Genomic DNA, 17,956 nt, shown 5'->3' with positions numbered 1-17,956 from the left:
GCTTCCAGGAGAGGCACAAAGCCTTCAAGAGCGGCAAAAGTCTTCTAGGATGGGTAAAAAGTCTCCAGGAGAGGCAAGTGGCCTCCAGGTGCAGCGGAGACTTCCAAGAAAAGCAGTAGGTCTCCTGAATGGGCCGCAAGTCTTCATAAAGGGCACGAGGCTTCCAGGAAGGGCAGCAGGCCTTCCAGGTTCTAACTGAGAGTGCTATAGGTCCTACTGAGCTCCATCCACCGCTGGGAGTTGGTCAAAGTGATCGAGCGGCAGGTGGGCCGCGAGCGCAGGCTGCAGGTCGCCGCGCTCTGGCTGCGGGAGGCCGAGCTCCGGAGGAGGGACGTGGAGGCTTCTAGAAGAGACAGAAGACCTTCTAGGTTCGAGGTGAGAGCTCATGCAAGCCCTGTGATATGGCTGAGAGACGAGGATGTCTCCAGAAGTAGCAAGAGCGCTCTAGAAGGGGCAGGACGCCTCTAGATGCAGCGAGGAGACTTCCAGGAAAGTCTGTAGGTCCTGTGATATGACTGAGAGACCAGGATGTCTCCAGAAGTAGCAGGAGCTCTCTAGGAGAGGCAGTAGGCCGCCAGAAGGAGCAAGAGGCTTCCAGGAGAGGCAGAAGGCCTTCAAGAGAGGCAGAAAGCTTTCAGTATGGGTAAAAAGTCTCAAGAAAGCCAAGTGGCCTCCAGGTGCAGCAGGAGACTTCCAGGAAAAGCAGCAGGTCTCCTGAATGGGTCGCAAGTCTTCATAAAGGGCACGAAAGGGCTTCCAGGAAGGGCAGCAGGCCTTCCAGGTTCTAGCTGAAAGTACTATAGGTCACGCCCGGCTCCATCCACCGTTGGGAGCTGGTTAAAGTAATCGAGCGGCAGGTGGGCCGCGAGCGCAGGCTGCAGGTCGCCGCGCTCTGGCTGCGGGAGGCCGAGCTCCGGAGGCGGGACGAGGAAGCTTCCAGGAGGGGCAGGAGACCTTCTAGATTCGAGGTGAGTGACGTCACAGCTTCTGCAAGTATCCATCTGTTCAGGATCAAGAGTATTTTAGAAGGGGAGAGACGAGGAAGCTTCTAGGAAGGGCAAGAGACTTTCCAGATCCGAGGTGAGAGCTCATGCAGGTCCCACAGTATGGCTGAGAGACGAAGACGCATCGAGGAGAGATATTAGGTCGTCAAGACTCGTAGGAGACCTTCAAAAGTGCCAGGAGGTTACCAAGAGGAGCAAGAGGCTGGCAGGAAGCCACCAGGAGGGATAGGAGACCGCCAATAGAAGCAAGGGGACTCCTAAAGTCTTCAGAAGGAGCAGGAGGCCTCCAGGAAAGACAGTAGGCTTTCAGGTAGGCTTTTAGAGCACATAGGAATTCGTGGAATTGCTCTCAAACTTATGCAATCGTATTTAACAAACAGAGAACAAGCAACAATTCTAGACACATATGACTCAACGACAAAAACAATGTTACGAATACAGTCTAATTGGAAAACTATTGCCCTGGGTGTACCGCAAGGTAGCATTCTAGGGTCACTTTTGTTCTTGATTTATGTCAATGAATTTCCACAAATAGTAAATCACCTATGCGTTATGTTCGCGGATGATGCTACTATATTCTTATCCAAGGAAAAACAAAATGATGAGAGTTTCACTGATACAATTTATAGTACACTTAACCGAGTAACCGAATGGTTAGCAGGTATAAACCTAAAAGTAAACTTGGCTAAAACGAAATTGCTGGAATTCAGAAACTATAAGAAGGTCCCACTAGATTTGAACATTGTTATTAACGCGACTAAAATTGAGCAGGTATCTGATATCAAATTTTTAGGTATTACCATAGATTCCCATTTGAATTGGAAATCTCACATTGACAATATAAATAGACGAATATCTAGTAGCTGTTATGCCATATCGATACTTATAAAGGTGACCTCAATAGAAATTTCAAAGAATGCATATTATGGATACGTCTATCCACTACTGACATACGGAATAATATTCTGGGGCAATTCTGTAAATGTTCAGTCTACATTTATCTTGCAAAAAAAGTGTTTACGAATAATTTATAATATTGGTCCATATGACACATTACGGGTAGTATTTAAGGAATGTAAATATTTGACATTGACGGGTATACAGGGTGACAGGTAAAGCGATACATTCCTTGAAAGGGGTTAAAGTAGAGCTTATTTGCAGTCATTTAAGTCATATGACACCATGTCCGAAACTTGTTCATTTCCAAGTTATTCAAGATTTAAGTATTTTTTAAAAAATCTCCAGTTTTTATGTTAAAATGTACCCTTGTAATGAAGAATACGGAATAATGTTAACTTTTTTGTTGTATTCGTATAGCTAAATAATAAGATTGACATTTTAAATTAAAATTTGCAAGAAAGAATCGTCATTACTCAAGTAAAAGCTAAAAAACCATGTATTATTTTGCAAAAAAAATATGTTTTAGGTAATTAAACGAAGAATTTCCAAGAAAAAATGTATGGAATGTTGTGTACAAGTTACAGAATTTAGTTCCTTGATTCATTAGCTATTCAAAAAGGTACAGGTGTTTAACAAACACTACATAATTATTTTTTTAATTGAATTTAAACGTCTAGTAAGATACTTTCATAAAAAAATAAATAAATAAAAAAGTCACACTAACAACTGTTCTTGTTTCTCACTTTTGTTTTTGTGACTCTTGTTTTCAAACTGCTGAATATCTTGAGCTGCCCTCTGAATGCGCTCACGAAGCTCTTGCTCGTTGTTTACGGGGGTTACATACAAGAGATACTTCATGTGACCCCATAAATAAAAATCGCAAGGGGTCAGATCCGGACTTCTGGCTGGCCAAGGAATGGGTCCACCGCGCCCAATCCAACGAAGTGGATATAGTTGATCCATCCATTGGCGTACACTGAGCCGAAAGTGTGCTGTGTGTGTGAAAGCTTCGTGAGCGCATTCAGAGGGCAGCTCAAGATATTCAGCAAAGTTTGACAACAAGAGTCACAAAAACAGAAGTGAGAAACAGACTACGAACTTGTGTTAGAAGACGGGGCTCACAGTTTGAGCAGGACTTAAAATAATGTACCTAGATAAAATTAGGTGATACAATTATTATTAAATACTAAGTTTTTCATTTATTGAGACCAAAGAACAGTTGTTAGTGTGACTATTTTATTTTTTTATTTTTTTATTTTTTTATGAAAGTATCTTACTAGACGTTTAAATTCAAATAAAAAAATAATTATGTAGTGTTTGTTAAACACCTGTACCTTTTTGAATAGCTAATGAATCAAGGAACTAAATTCTGTAATTTGTACACAACATTCCATACATTTTTTCTTGGAAATTCTTTGTTTAATTACCTAAAACATTTTTTTTTTTGCAAAATAATACATGGTTTTTTAGCTTTTACTTGAGTAATGACGATTCTTTCTTGCAAATTTTAATTTAAAATGTCAATCTTATTATTTAGCTATACGAATACAACAAAAAAGTTAACATTATTCCGTATTCTTCATTACAAGGGTACATTTTAACATAAAAACTGGAGATTTTTTAAAAAATAGTTAAATCTTGAATAACTTGGAAATAACAAGAATAAGAATAAGAAATTTATTCATAATGTTCATTACATGTCAAATTTTCAATATATTTTCTTATTAATAATAAACAATTGCAATATTAATAAGAAAGAAATACACATCATGTCCAAATAAATTAATAATACAAATAGAATTAATGTCAATTAAATGTCAAAATAAATAGTGGGTAACAGTGTCAATAATAATTAAATTCCAAACAGTTCGTCAATTTTATAGAACGCCTGCTCGATCAACCACTTTTTTAGTTGAAATTTGAAAGAATGGAGTGATACCGCTTCTTTCACTATTTTAGGCAGTCGGTTGTATACTTTAGGCCCCAATACGTGCGTCAAAGAGTCAGACTTTCGTAGTCTACCTGCAGTCGATACTAGTGCTTCGGCGAAGCGAGTATTATAGTTGTGACGATCCCTATGTCTCACAAATGAGTCCAGGTTCTCGCGCGTGTATATAGCTACCTGGTAAATTACTATGGACGGCAGGGTGAGTATACCTAGGTTTCTGAAGTGAGGCCTAACAGTTGTTCGCTGCGATACCCGTACAATGGCCCTCACAGCGCGTTTCTGCATCCTAAATACCCGCTCTCGGTCGGCACCGAGACCCTGCAAGTTTCGGACATGGTGTCATATGACTTAAATGACTGCAAATAAGCTCTACTTTAACCCCTTTCAAGGAATGTATCGCTTTACCTGTCACCCTGTATACATATTAGAAATTTGTTTATTTGTAAAAGGACATGCACAGTATTTTCATAAAAAAAGTGACACTAGAAATAATTTACGGTCACAATACATGTATGACATTTGTATAGAAAAATCATCGAGTTACATCCATGACAAGAGTACTTTTATAATGGGAATTAAGATTTTCAATAAGTTGCCTAAAATTATCAAGGCTTTAGAAGGTCCGCAATTTAAAAGAACTCTTAAAGATTGGCTAATAATGAAATGTTTTTATAGTTTAGAAGAATATTTTAATCATTGTTGAAATTCTAAAATATGGACAACCCACTTAAGTAACATTGTAAATTATATTATTCTCTTTACCTACCTATATTGTACGTCCGAAATGGGCAAACTGTCGGTTCCTGTGTTATTTAACATCCATGTAACAACAATGTATGCACAGTTTTGACAATAAATGACTATCTATCTATCTAGGACCAACAGAAGACCTTCAGCGAGGGCCAGGAGACCTTCTAGATTCGAGGTAAGATTTCCTGCAGGTCTTGTGATATGTCTGAGAGATTAGGACGTTTTCAGAAGTAGGAGGAGCCCTCTAGGAGAGGCATTCGGCCGCCAGAAGCAGCACGAGGCTTCCAGGAGTAACAGGAGGCCTACAGGAGTAGCAGAAGGTCTCCAGGAGGGGCAGGAGGACTTCAGACGGGGCAAAAGGCTTCTAAGAGAAGCAGGGGGCTTTTTGCTGCTGTGATATCATCACATTTAAAACCATAGACCCCCTATTTCACCCCCTCAAGTCTCCTTATAAAGCTTATGTCCTCCTCCGACAAGATGCATACCTCCAACTAAGCTAACCACTTGCTTCAGGTGACGCCGGCGCCCGACATGCTGCAAGTACCAGGCTCCGGCATGACGCGCGGCTCGTCGCTCACCACGCAGGACCAGGGCGGACTTATACCAGGTATTTGGTAGAAATAAGTTTAAAGTTGATCTTCAGGTTAAGCAATTTATCTGTACCATGAGATTGATTGGAATATCATAAGAATTCCCGCTGAAAACCAGCTTCTTGACATGGCGCTTGTTATGTCGCGAATATAGCTGAGCGGACGCCTCTTCAGCATAGCTTGTAGTTTAATGTTATATGTACTGTATTTTTATTTTATTTTTCTATGCTGAATAAAGTATTCTTATTCTTATTCTAAGAATGTGTAGAGAGAGGCTATTTGAACGAAAATAAATTGTCTTCCAGCCGCCAGTCCTAATGCCTTGCATACCAATCAACTTAGACAGACTTCGCGGGTTCGATCCCCGCACGCAAACATCTTGAATGAGCATAATTATCTGTTTGTATTAGTCTTAGGCTGGGTTGCACCATCTTACTTTAACTTTGACAAACGTCAAAAATCTGTCAAAATCCATACAAAAAGCACCGGTTATCGTCAAAGTTACGGTCAAAGTTAGGTGGTGCAACTCAGCCTTAGTGTTTTCTATGTATCGTTATACTGCAAGCTTTACTTAGATTGTGACCAGGAGACGAAGTATACAATGCCCCGTTTATTTTATCCCCAGCACCAGGCCAGCTGTTCCGTCCGAAGTCGATCCTCAAGAAGACGAACTCCTTTACGTTATCCCGCGGACTGGGCTCGCCTGCCGCTCTCACGCCCACCTCGCCACAACCTTCAGTCTACACCACCGTCACCGGAGCGGAAACCAGGTCAGAACTTAGCTTGAAATGTACTGTTGGATTCTGAACCTTATTACAGTGGAGGACAAAAACCTTATGTAGACAATAAAAAGTTAACCTCACCTCAACCTTCCGTCTACACCACCGTCACCGGAGCGGAGACCAGGTCAGAACCAAGCTTAGTTTCGCCTTTTGAACCTTGTTATGGCTACAGAACCAAAACCTTAGTTGGTCACAGTCCAAAGTTAACTTTGCTAATAGTCGGTCTACATGATTGTCACTGGAGCGAAGACCAGGTCAGAACCAAGCCTAGTTTTAATGTGGCATTGCATTTCAAAGGTTATTACAGTGGTTATTTGGACAAAGTCAAAAGTTAACCTCATCTCAATCTTCGGTCTACACCACTTTAACTGGAGCGAAGATCAAGTCAGAACATTTTGGGGATAGATGGTCTTCCACCTTAAACGACAGAAATAAAGTTCCCATCGCGATGGTACCTTACAGTGAGCGGCAAACAGTACTTACTTATTCCAATCTATCTAAATATAAAAATATAGGTGACTGACATAGTGATCTATCAACGCACAGCCCAAACCACTGGACGGATCGGGCTGAAATTTGGTATGCAGGTAGATGTTATGACGTAGGCATCCGCTAAGGAAGGATTTTACGAAATTCCACCACTAAGGGGGTAAAACGGGATCCACGCGTACGAAGTCGCGGGCGGCCGCTAGTGTATAATATATGTGTATTTAAAAAATAAGTTCTTGCAGTAATACAGAATGGACATGGCGCACAATTTTTGTTGAAGATGCCAAAAAAAACTACAAAAAATTAGAATGAATACTGTATTTTTACTTTTTTGATAACTTTAAAAATGACTGAAATATTCAAGCTCAAAGTGCGCTCTTCCTCTAGGAGCGATTTTCCGCGCGGATTTTGAAAATGTGACGTAGTAACATGAAAAGCTGCATGTAAGATATTATCTGTGTACAATGGTTAGAATGGTTAGTAGGGGAGCCGAAGCGGGGATTTCGGGACTTACTAAAGGGTGGCAGACTAACATACAAGGAAATACTTTGTACCTGGTTGATTACCTCTAAGTATGAATTTTTGATATAAAACGGCATTAGTTCTTATGCCTCTCACCCAAAAAATACCTCAATTAAGCCCAAATTTGAGACCGCAGCCAAACTTTGAGTGACGATGGAAACTAGCCTAGATGGAGGACACATGAAATTGAACTTCTGCGTCTTCATTGATAAAGACTTATCATTTACCATACCTTATCATTTTGTATTCCATTTTCAAGTCACTTTTTTTTCGCTTACTGTTTTTAAACAAAACGTGGGATTTTTTTAAATCTCAGGTCTTTTGAACGCACATCTGAACGATGTCTGGTTTTAATTTCTTCAGTTACTCCGTGACCATGGCGCTTGCAACAGTGCCGAAATATTGGAAACTCAAAACTAAGGTACATGGTAGCAATCCCGTCAGTAATAATAATAGGAAAATGTCTTGAAAAATAAGTAAATCGTATATTACTTTATGTAACTAATTTTATTATGTAACATACTTATAACTAATCACTTCATTCAGAACTAGAAAACGATTCCAAGGATTACACTTTTCTTCAATAGATGATCAAGATAAAGAGTTATTTATTATAAATTGCTCTTCCACCATTTCAATTATTCTATCTTACATCTTACTTGATGAAATCTTTTTCAATTTTATTTACATGGTCATAACATTTTCACCATTCCTCTGCACAAATTGTGAGGTACACCTGAAACCCCCGATAAAGCAGCTATTATAAGAATAATATTTAAAAAAACCTCCTTCTGACGCAGTTAGGTAATAAACTAAATGTATCCAATTTCACTCCAACTTACTGTTAACTCAACGACGCGCTTTAAAATCAAAGATTGACTTTGAATTATGCCTTATTTTACAATACACATTGAAAACAATATGACTTGCTTGATCTTTTTCGACTTTTTCACAAAAATAACAAATAGGCATGAAGAGATTACAAAATTTCTGCAGCGACTGACAGTTCACTTGATTTACTTTGACAGGTGACAATAAAGCCATAGACATTTGCCATATGAAAGACACACTTTTCCAATATTTTTGTTTGTCATGAGATTCTGGTACACCTATACCTATCATTTAATGAAAAAGTAAACTAAATTTTTTCAGCACAACGAAAATCTGCTTTGGCGCGTAGCAATGCAACGTGACAACTGCAGTTCGGACTTCTTTATGCGTCCAATACACATACAATAAAATTCGAACTATCGCACATTTTTTCTTTTTAATTCTAATTCAGTAAAAAATGTTTTTGAAACCTTCATTCAAAATTCAAAAGTTATTATCATATGACAGAACTTATGACCAGACTATGTACATTGAATAAAATATTTTTATTTTTATCATCAAGCTTAGCAGTCTAATAAGTTACTATGACACTCGAGTTAATCCACATTCAGCACCATAGCCTCCCCTTCTACAAGGCCCTCTACAAATGTCAAAACGTCACTTAACCCTTTTAGCACCAGTTCTTTTGTTTTTGAGAAGATGTACCCAAATTTTTATACCAATTTAATTATAGTCCAGTCGTTTGGTACAAATTAACGTGGTTACCTGGAAAGTGTTCCGGGAGTTTTGAAAATTGGTGATTAAAATAGATTTCGCTATGCTCTCTGTTAGTCTGTTAGTTAAGTGTGATTGCCGCGCTCGTTGCGAAATTGGAAAAATGCTGCCTTAGAGAAGATTTTTGATAGTTACATTCTTTCCTATTTCGTCGTTACAGCCAAATGACTTTCACTGCTGGACAAAGGCGAGAGGCCTTTGGGTTTTCCATAGGTTTTTCATAATGAACAGTCCTGCGCTGCCCGCATTCAGGTTCTTCCCGCGACCTTTACCAGATCGTCGGTCCACCTAGTAGGAGGCCTGCCCACGCTACGTCTTCCAGCCCGTGGTCGCCTACGAGCTATGTTTCCCGCCCACTGCCACTTGATTTTAGCAATTCTGCGTGCTATGTCGGTCACTTTGGTTCTCCTGCGGATCTCCTCATTTCTGATTCGATCACGCAGGGAAACCCCGAGCATAGCCCGCTCCATTACCCTTTGGGTGACCTTGAGCCTTCATATGAGGCCCATAGTAAGCGACCACGTTTCAGAACCTTAAACTTTCCTATTTATTTCACGACTAGCTTTTGCCTGCGGCTTCACCCGCGTGAAATTTAGTGTCATAGATCGGCATAAATTATAGCATATATGTTAATCTGGGTTACAAACAATAATATTGTACAGTTTCAACAAAATCCGTTGAGTACTTTTTGCGTGAAAGAGTAACAAACCTGAGACACAGGAATCTTCCTAGTTCAGGTATCAACCCACCAACATTCTTACTTTTTGTTTTTCCTGATTGTTTGTTATCATAATAAAATATTATCTGTTATGTTGGTGAGAAATAAACATTACTTTACTTTATTTTAAACTTCCAGACATCCAAACTTTCGCATTTATAATATTAGTAGGATACAATTATGTAATGTAGAAACAAACAAGATAAAAAAATGTATACTTCAGCAACGCGAATTTTTTTATACTTCAGCATATTTAAGACACCCGGCAGCGTGTCCTGCCATGATTAAAGAAAAAAGAACTCGCAATTTAGCAGGTACATTAATTTGACTGTTTCACAACTCTAAATCTATTTAACTTCATTACATGAAATTTATCACATTTATCAAAGCTTCTTAAGCTTGTCTATGTCCCAAAAATTATAATATGAAAAAAGTAGTTGTCTTTTTTAAGGCGGATTTATTTCAATAAGGCGGGCGCGCGCGCGGCTATAAACGAGGTCACAAAATTCGGAAAGAACATAGCGAAATCTATTTATTCACCAATTTTCAAAAATTCCGGAAAACTTTCCAAGTAAAATTAACAAATACCTGGACTATTTACTCGTTATTGAGCACAGAGACACAAACTTGGTTATTTTTCCAGAAAATTTATATTTAAGTGCATAAATGTAAAAATGGCTTCATAGTGCACAAAATTGGCAATAGGTGGCATAATAATGGTTACCTTTTTAGCGCCTAGTTTGAAATGTGATTGAACGATGACAACTAACAACAGTTGTCAGTTAGGTAAAATTTTATTTTAGTTGGAAAAAGACAAAAAGTGGTAAATGGGTTAACGTGCGGGGGCTGCAAAATCATGTTGTGACGTCACGCGCGAATATTGGAAATTTTTGAAAATTTGAAAAAGTCCGTAAACTTCTCGAGGCTCTATCTTCGGTAATACTGGATGGATTGAGGTGAAATAAAAACTAGTGTAATGTGTGTGATCTAAACTTTAAATTAAGTCATAATTTAACTTAATATTACAACTTATGCGTGTTGTCCATTTTATACGCAGGTATAGGCCGTACCTCATCGCCAGAAAACAACGGCAAGATATACGGTACCTCACTTATGAATGACTACTGTTGCTGTAGACTTATTCTAGTAGCAGAAGCACACAGTACGATACTATATTTAGATGATGTTTTGAGCTGGTAGGAGTAGTAAAAGTATTTACTTATTTAGGCGAAGCATTGATCATTAGTGTAAGGTTTTTTTGTAAATTAACAGACTTGATTTTATTTCAATTTATTGGTGTAGTGAACACGGTAAGGGCGTCATTAGTATTAGCATGTTTTCGGCATTTACTAAATGTACATTCATAAAGCGTAAAACTGAGCAAATTTCTGCAGTAGTGAAGCGGTGGAGGGAATGGTGCGTGCCTGGTACGTCTAACTTTAAGCGGGTTTTCCACTGCGAACGGAGCGAGCCCATTAACAACTCCGTTAACCTCGCAATACAAAAATGCAAACATCTGTTTTCATCAACAAAAAGTCGAGCTAAAATGACAAACGGGGAAAAATGAGCTCGTTTATCATATCGATATTCTCGAACTATTTTTCAGTGGAAAAGCAATCTCATTTTATGTACACAAAGACAGAGCTAGATATTCCTAGTTAATTTCTCTTTGGCGGTGGAAAACCGGCTATAGATGGATGCCGTGGCAGCTTTCATTCCGTAGGATCCGACTCAGTAGTGCGCTATGCTTGTAGGATATGTTGTTAACTGATGGGGTTATGTCATCACTGCAGGATCCGCGCAGCCTTCGAAGCCATCTTCAAGCGGTCGTCGATGCTACAAGACGTGGAGGGCGGGCTCACGCCGCTCCCTCGTAGTCCCTCCATCAACAAGAAGGTGCAGCTGGTGAGTCATCATCAAGCCTCCATAAGGCTGTCCCAAGCATCCCCCCAAGGAATCATCATCATCATCATCATCATTTCAGCCATAGGACGTCCACTGCTGAACATAGGCCTCCCCTAATGCTTTCCACGTTGATCTATTGGTAGCGGCCTGCATCCAGCGCTTCCCTGCTACCTTTACCTGCTATCTTTCCCCAAGGAGTGCCAGCAAGCAAAACCTCCCGTTTCTTCATGCAACTCCTTCTTTTCGTGTCGACAACAAATCTACACAGTGTCAGCCCAAAACTCCGCCACGAGGGTGGCGTTGCCAGCAGCACTCATCAAATCCTCCTGAGTGCATGCAACTCCTGCCTGCTTAAGATGCCCGGTTTTACGACAAATGTGACTGAACTGCAACCTGATCGAGTTAATTGAGCACCTGGCAGCCATGACGTCATCGCCGCTCTGGTACGGACGAGGCGAACGCGGAGTGCGAGAGAGAGTCGCATTCCAGCTAAGTGCGCAGTTAAGTCAATCGGGTTGTATTGTCTTTCTTTTTTATGTGACAGGAGGCAAACGAGCAGACGGATCACCTGATTGTAAGTGATTACCGTCGCCCATAGACACCCGCAGACCCAGTCTTCATTGTCTTCACTTTAACCACAAAACGTTGCTGCTGACCACTGCTGAACAGTATTGGTTACAAGAGTACAACCCTCACTATTATCATCATTAGGATATTCCGTTTCCACTAACAGTCTGCGTGGCCCTTTCTAATTTACCATAGAAAATGGGAGATTTGGCGTACACTCCTCACGCTAGCTAAATGAGTAGGGGAGACCACGACAATATCACTTTACACTTTACACAATCATCCTCATTTCAGCCGATGGTAGACCTTTCTTAACCTCCCCCAAGGATCGTAAAAAGCACGATCTCTCGCGTTTTTCATCGCGCTCCTCCTAGCTACCTTCTTGAGGCCGTCGATCCAAAGCCCACACCGTACCATTTATTATTCCATCATACATTTTTATTAAATTCATCTTTACTTGTTCCGAAGCCGCGTGAGCGCGTGTGTGACATGTCTCCGGAGGACCAGAAGGCGTGGCAGCAGCTGGAGATGGCCAAGGAGGTGGACTTCGACAAAATGCTCCATCTGGCGCGCAAGAGAGACCTGGTGAGGACACCTGGCTGACGTTATTACATAGATATAGCATTTGGTTTCATCCGACACCTGTCATCTATACCTGTAACGTTGCTAGTATGCGTGTCACGATAAAATCTTATGATGGTAGTGAAACGTTTTAAACGACAAATGTATGGACTTATCGTCTACAATCTCCATAAGAGTTAATCATGGCGGACATCTTAAAATTTGTGGTTCTCGCGACAAATAAGAGACTGATGCCCGTTTTCACCATCAATTCCTAATTTTTAAATGACCCCTATGAAAACAAAATTCCTGATTGTGTTACCATAGGAGTCACTTAAAAATTAGGGATTGCTGGTGAAAATGGGCATGAGATGGAGGACCGCGACCGATTTAAATGCAATGTTTAAGCATCAAATTGCGAGGTGAAACTAAGATAAGAGACAGATAAACAACGATCGGGATTGCTAACATATACCTACCTTAATTTCGAGTCTCCGATATTTCAGCACTGCCTGCAGTGCAAGTGCCATGATCACGTAAATAAAATGTAAACTATTTGTTTTGTGTTACCAGCGCATGGACGACTGCGATTATGAGGACGAGAGCCTGTACATCTGCCACATCGACCCTGCTCCATTCCAGCTCGTCGAGCGCACCTCCTTGCTCAAGGTAAATACATTCTAGACAGAGAGAGATAGATAGTTTTGTGGTTCCTTGAGAGTAGAGTAGAAACACCCACACTCTTCCCGTGGATGTCGTCGTATTAAAAAACTTATTTAGAACATGCCCTGCCGACGAGTTATAACAGTCTGGTCGCGGAGCACGTAGAATTTTGTCCAATGACCCCAAGCTACCTATCCTTATTGCTCGCCCGTAATTATATTGCTGTCGCGACTGTGCGACGGGCGGCCGCAGTGAGTGTGCGAACACAACAGCAACACAATTACGCGCGAGCGATAAGGATGAGTAGTTTGGGGTCATTGGACTAAATTCTACGTGCTCAGGGACCGGACCATAGTCGTGACCGTTTTCATAAGAAGCTGCAACACGAATTTCGTGATATAGATCTTTTATTTACAGCGACTACAACGCGTTGTGGGCTGTTTTATTCGCTCAATAAGCCTTACACAGAGCATACTCTGTTTAGATTGTCAGTGTTATCAAAATGACAACTTGTCACAAAACTAACCGATTGCTAATTCAATAAGTTTTGTTAGGATGCGAAGACTTTCTAAAACTAATATGTTATAATTAATTTTCAGGTCCACTCTCTATTTTCGACGCTGGGCGTGAGTCGCGCGTACGTGACAGCTATAGGTCGACTCATAGGCGTCGTTTCACTGAAAGAGGTGAGTTTACATGTTACAAAAGTTTATATCTTTAAAACGAATGTTAAAAACAGTAAAAAAATGCTCAGTTGTAAAATAAACTAAGCATTAATTTATCACTTCACGGGATTTTTGCAAAAAAAACTTTTTGGAAAAATATCGGACTGACTGTACCACTGACGAAAATATTGTGCAAATGCGGGTTGTAGTGAAGAAAATTAATCGCGTCTGAGTAGACGACGCCGCATCTCTTCAGTCTGCCCGCGACCATGACTCGTGCAACCCAGTTGAACGTCGGTAGGGTAAATTCTTAATTACCGTTTTAAAAAGATTTTGTTGCAAATATCCCGTGAAGTGATATTAAACTGAGTATTTTTCACTGTATTATCCAGTGTCTTCTTGCCTTGTAACCAGTACCACAGAATAATAATAAGTACTACCACAGAATAATAATAAGTACTACGTACAGAAGTTTTACTTCGCGAAGGTATTTAAAAAAATGTATGCTCAATGTCATTAACAATATGGTGTAATTTAGCCTGTCTCAAGAGTCAAGCACCATTTTGTTGACAAACGTCAATGATCGGCACTGCGCCGAAACTATAGGGCTGACTTCGGTAAAATGATGTGACGTGAGGTGCCAAACTGTGGAAAATGGCGGAGGAAATACATGATTTAGCATGAATTGTCATGAATAATATTAACTACTTATTTACCTCTCAGTGTCTTGAGGCAACTTAAAAAAGTACATTCTGTGTTTTTATTATTATTTAGGCAGTTAAATACTGCACAGTATTTAGTACACCATTTTCTTTATTTTCTTCCATCATACACAAGAATACGCGTGCGTTAGTCAATGTTCTTGTTCTTGTCGAATGTAGGTGGGCCATCGTGCGTGTTTTGTTTTCGATGTAAACTCGCGGAGATGAACAGGCCTGCCAGTACCACCAATTAACATCCTCAATCTTGCCCACAGCTCCGCAAAGCGATCGAAGACGTCAACTCGGGTGTACTAACACTAGCCACCCGCCCAGAACCGCCCACCACGCCCGCCCCAGCCGTCATCCGCGTGCCCGCCGCCCAGCCCGCGCCGCCCACAGATTCCGAGACAGCCAAGCTTACCGTCGCAGGGGACAACTGAACAGGACAATTGAACAGGAAGGACATGAATAGAAAGGACAGTTGAACAGTAAGGACAATTGAAAAGGATGGGCATATGAACAGAAGGACAGTTGAACAGAAAGGACATATGAACAGTGAGGACGATTGAACAGGAAAGGCATATGAACAGTGAGGACGATTGAACAGGAAAGGCATATGAACAGAGAAGAGCGATTGATCAGTAAAGGTTTTAAACTTTCGCGTTCCATTTCAACTAAAATAGAGTAACATGGCTGCAATCCTGCAGCCGAAATATCGAGCTGTGAGTACATTATGTAACTCATATTAAAATGTCGCGTTAAGGCCCATTTTTCTCTATTTTACTTGACTAGTAAGGGCATATGAACAGTAAGGACGATTGAACAGTAAAGGAGATTGAAAAGTTAGAGGCAATTAATCAGTATGGAACAATTGAACAGCAAGGAGCACATTAACAATAAATGACAATAGAGCAGTAATAGATAATTGAGAACAGGACAAATGAACTGCGTGGTTACCCCGAAAAACGTTATACGAAGTTTAGAATATTATCATCCCACTCACGCAAAGCGAGATGCTAGCTTGAGCGACGGTGACAGATAGACACGAAACTACGTAAACAGCGTTTCGGAGTAGCCCTGCAGTAAAGGACAAACAAAACAAACAGTAAGGGTTATAATGAGCAGTAAGGAATAATTGAACAGTGAGGGGCTGACTAAAAGTAAATGATATTTAAACAGTAGAGACATGAACTTTATAGTTAACTGATCAGTAAAACTAGCAAATATCAGAAGTAATTCAATAATCATATGTCAAGGAAGAGGAAAAAAAATAATGACATATTTACGGAATCTGGACCTTGCGCTGACTATAGAACTTTTATTTATTTTATTTTTTGACATAACGCCAAACTAAATTAAAATACTTTAAATATTTTGGTCAAGATTACGGTTATTAGGTATATTAAATTGATTAGTTGACAGTGTACCTTATTTCACAAACTTTATGAAATGAAAAGCATAATATTATGTCATTATATGAAGTAAATACTATTATAGCCATAAGATGCAATGTCGACTAAACAAATTAGAAAAAGATTGACCAAAAGCAAGTGAGAAACTTTGATGACTTTCAGAAATGAACTATAGCATAATCATGTCTACATTTTATTTTAAATCATAGGTTTTAGATTGACTTTGATATGTAATTTTTCGACCTTATTTATGGTGCTTCCTAAGACACATAATGTCGCAAATCGAACTGTATTTTGACGTGGAATCCTATTTGATGTAAGGACTATTTCAGACAAGTTCTAAATCTGGTAATTTTTCGCTCAAATTATCATAAGAGTGTTCAATTATACGAACTTATATTGTCTACGCTGGTACGAGACGTATGTATTCGTTCTTACAAAAACGATTATTGTTGTTAGAACGTTCTAAATACAGTTTAGTCTGAAATAGCCCTTTGTATATTTACACCCGTTTATGCCAATTAAGTGACAAATTAATATTTACTGTTTAAAATAGTTGACCCAATGAAAAGTATAACTTTCAATATCGCTAAAGTCAGAAGGAATCGAGCAATAATACTTGAAGTACATTGCTTGACGTATAGTGCCTTATTTTTGATGTGTTTTATGTCCTTAAGTATTTAGTCATTATTTGAATTAATAAATCAACGTGATAGATAATAATCAGAAATAATTATTATTTGTATCATGTTATATAATTTTATTGTATGTATTTTCGATGGTTAAATTATAATTTGACCAGATTTTAAGGATATTTGTAGGTATCCGTAACGAAAAATAACTTTTTGACGTCCTTAAAATAATAAAACTCCAAAGTATACGTAGCGAAATTACAACATAAGGCTTGTGATGTTTCAAACCATTCCAAAAGTGTCTAGTTCGTAAGTTAGGTTAAGACTTTATAATCTAGGTCACAAGTTAGCCTATTTAGTCCAATCCGCAGTTTTTAGCAGAAATTTGTGCCATTTGTGGCTCCATATTGATGGAGTTTTTCTTTTTTTACAGCGAAGTGCCATATTTTTGGCATGTTTTTTTCATCCCTCCCCAAAGGTTGTAAACTAAACATATCTCGCGACTTTATCCGTCCTTTTGTTGTAGCGGTGCATATTATTTTCTGCGTAGTTTTTAGACGACATAGATTTATTTTATTCCAATTTCGCCTCAGTATTTTTTGTATGCACTTTTTTGACAGAACATTGGCCATCTTTCAAAATATTTCGATTTTTTTTTATTTAAGCGTTTTTTTATTATTTCTGCTTCCGATTGGACTCGCTTCCTTTAATCTGTGATGTAAACTATTTAATAATGTTATGCAAAAGACAAGAGAGAGTTTATTTCTGGTCAGTTTATGTATTAAATTATTATTGTAGGTGAGATGCGTTTGATGGAGTTTTCGAGTTGACTTGTACACTTATTCTAAGTTATTTTTATTAAAAACTACAAAACATGCGCACAGTCAACTTGTAAATTTCTTCAAATGCATAAAAGAGTATGCGCTGCATCTGACGTGAATTAAAAATATAATTGATTGGATTATTTTAATAAAAGAAAAAACCTATCATGTTGTTGTTTACGTATGATACAGCGCATAACCTTAAATCATTGTAAATGAGCAAAATTACGTCAATATTGTTTCCCTCCACGCAATATTGCTGCCATTTTGAATGTCAATATATTCCCGCAATATTGCCGGCAATATTGCTCGTGTACAATGAATATAGTGTCTGGTACGCCTCGTTCCCGCTAGCATAAGTGATAACTATTTATTGTATACTCTTCGCGTTTGAAATTTTGACGTTAGATGCATTTTGTTGTGATCTGTTGCTTTATGAATAGTAAAGAATGTGTTGTGTCGTTTATTATATTGTTTTATTTTATTACTAAGATTTAAGTAAAAACCCTGTCTGTTTCAAAGGAGGATGATTGTAAGTGCTCATACAAGTATTTGTATAGGACCAACGTCAAATTCTCCGTATTCTGGAAAATAAATAAATAAAATCATTTATTTGCCAGAATACGGTTACAAGGTTATAGAGAAAGAAGTTTACTCACTACTGCCACAAAATAGATAGTAAAAGAAAGAGCTTGAAGCTCGTGTCTCAAGCGGGCGGCAT

At 39.1% G+C, this 17,956-nt stretch overlaps 1 protein-coding gene across 1 annotated transcript in view; it reads left to right on the top strand.

The window, feature by feature from the left end:
• Positions 1–15,152, top strand: part of LOC135084164 (chloride channel protein 2) — a 97,290-nt gene extending 82,138 nt beyond the window's left edge. Inside the window, exons 17-23 of the mRNA XM_063978908.1 lie at positions 5,116–5,209; positions 5,818–5,962; positions 11,102–11,213; positions 12,249–12,365; positions 12,915–13,010; positions 13,604–13,690; positions 14,646–15,152. Of these exons, the coding sequence (XP_063834978.1) occupies positions 5,116–5,209; positions 5,818–5,962; positions 11,102–11,213; positions 12,249–12,365; positions 12,915–13,010; positions 13,604–13,690; positions 14,646–14,810 (816 nt within the window). The 3' untranslated portion in view covers positions 14,811–15,152. The remainder of the gene's footprint in view (positions 1–5,115; positions 5,210–5,817; positions 5,963–11,101; positions 11,214–12,248; positions 12,366–12,914; positions 13,011–13,603; positions 13,691–14,645) is intronic.
• The last annotated feature ends 2,804 nt before the right edge of the window (positions 15,153–17,956 follow it).

Source organism: Ostrinia nubilalis, chromosome 25 (genome assembly GCF_963855985.1).
Source record: "Ostrinia nubilalis chromosome 25, ilOstNubi1.1, whole genome shotgun sequence".
Taxonomy (NCBI): domain Eukaryota; kingdom Metazoa; phylum Arthropoda; class Insecta; order Lepidoptera; family Crambidae; genus Ostrinia; species Ostrinia nubilalis.
This window is presented reverse-complemented; position numbering and strand designations above follow the sequence as displayed.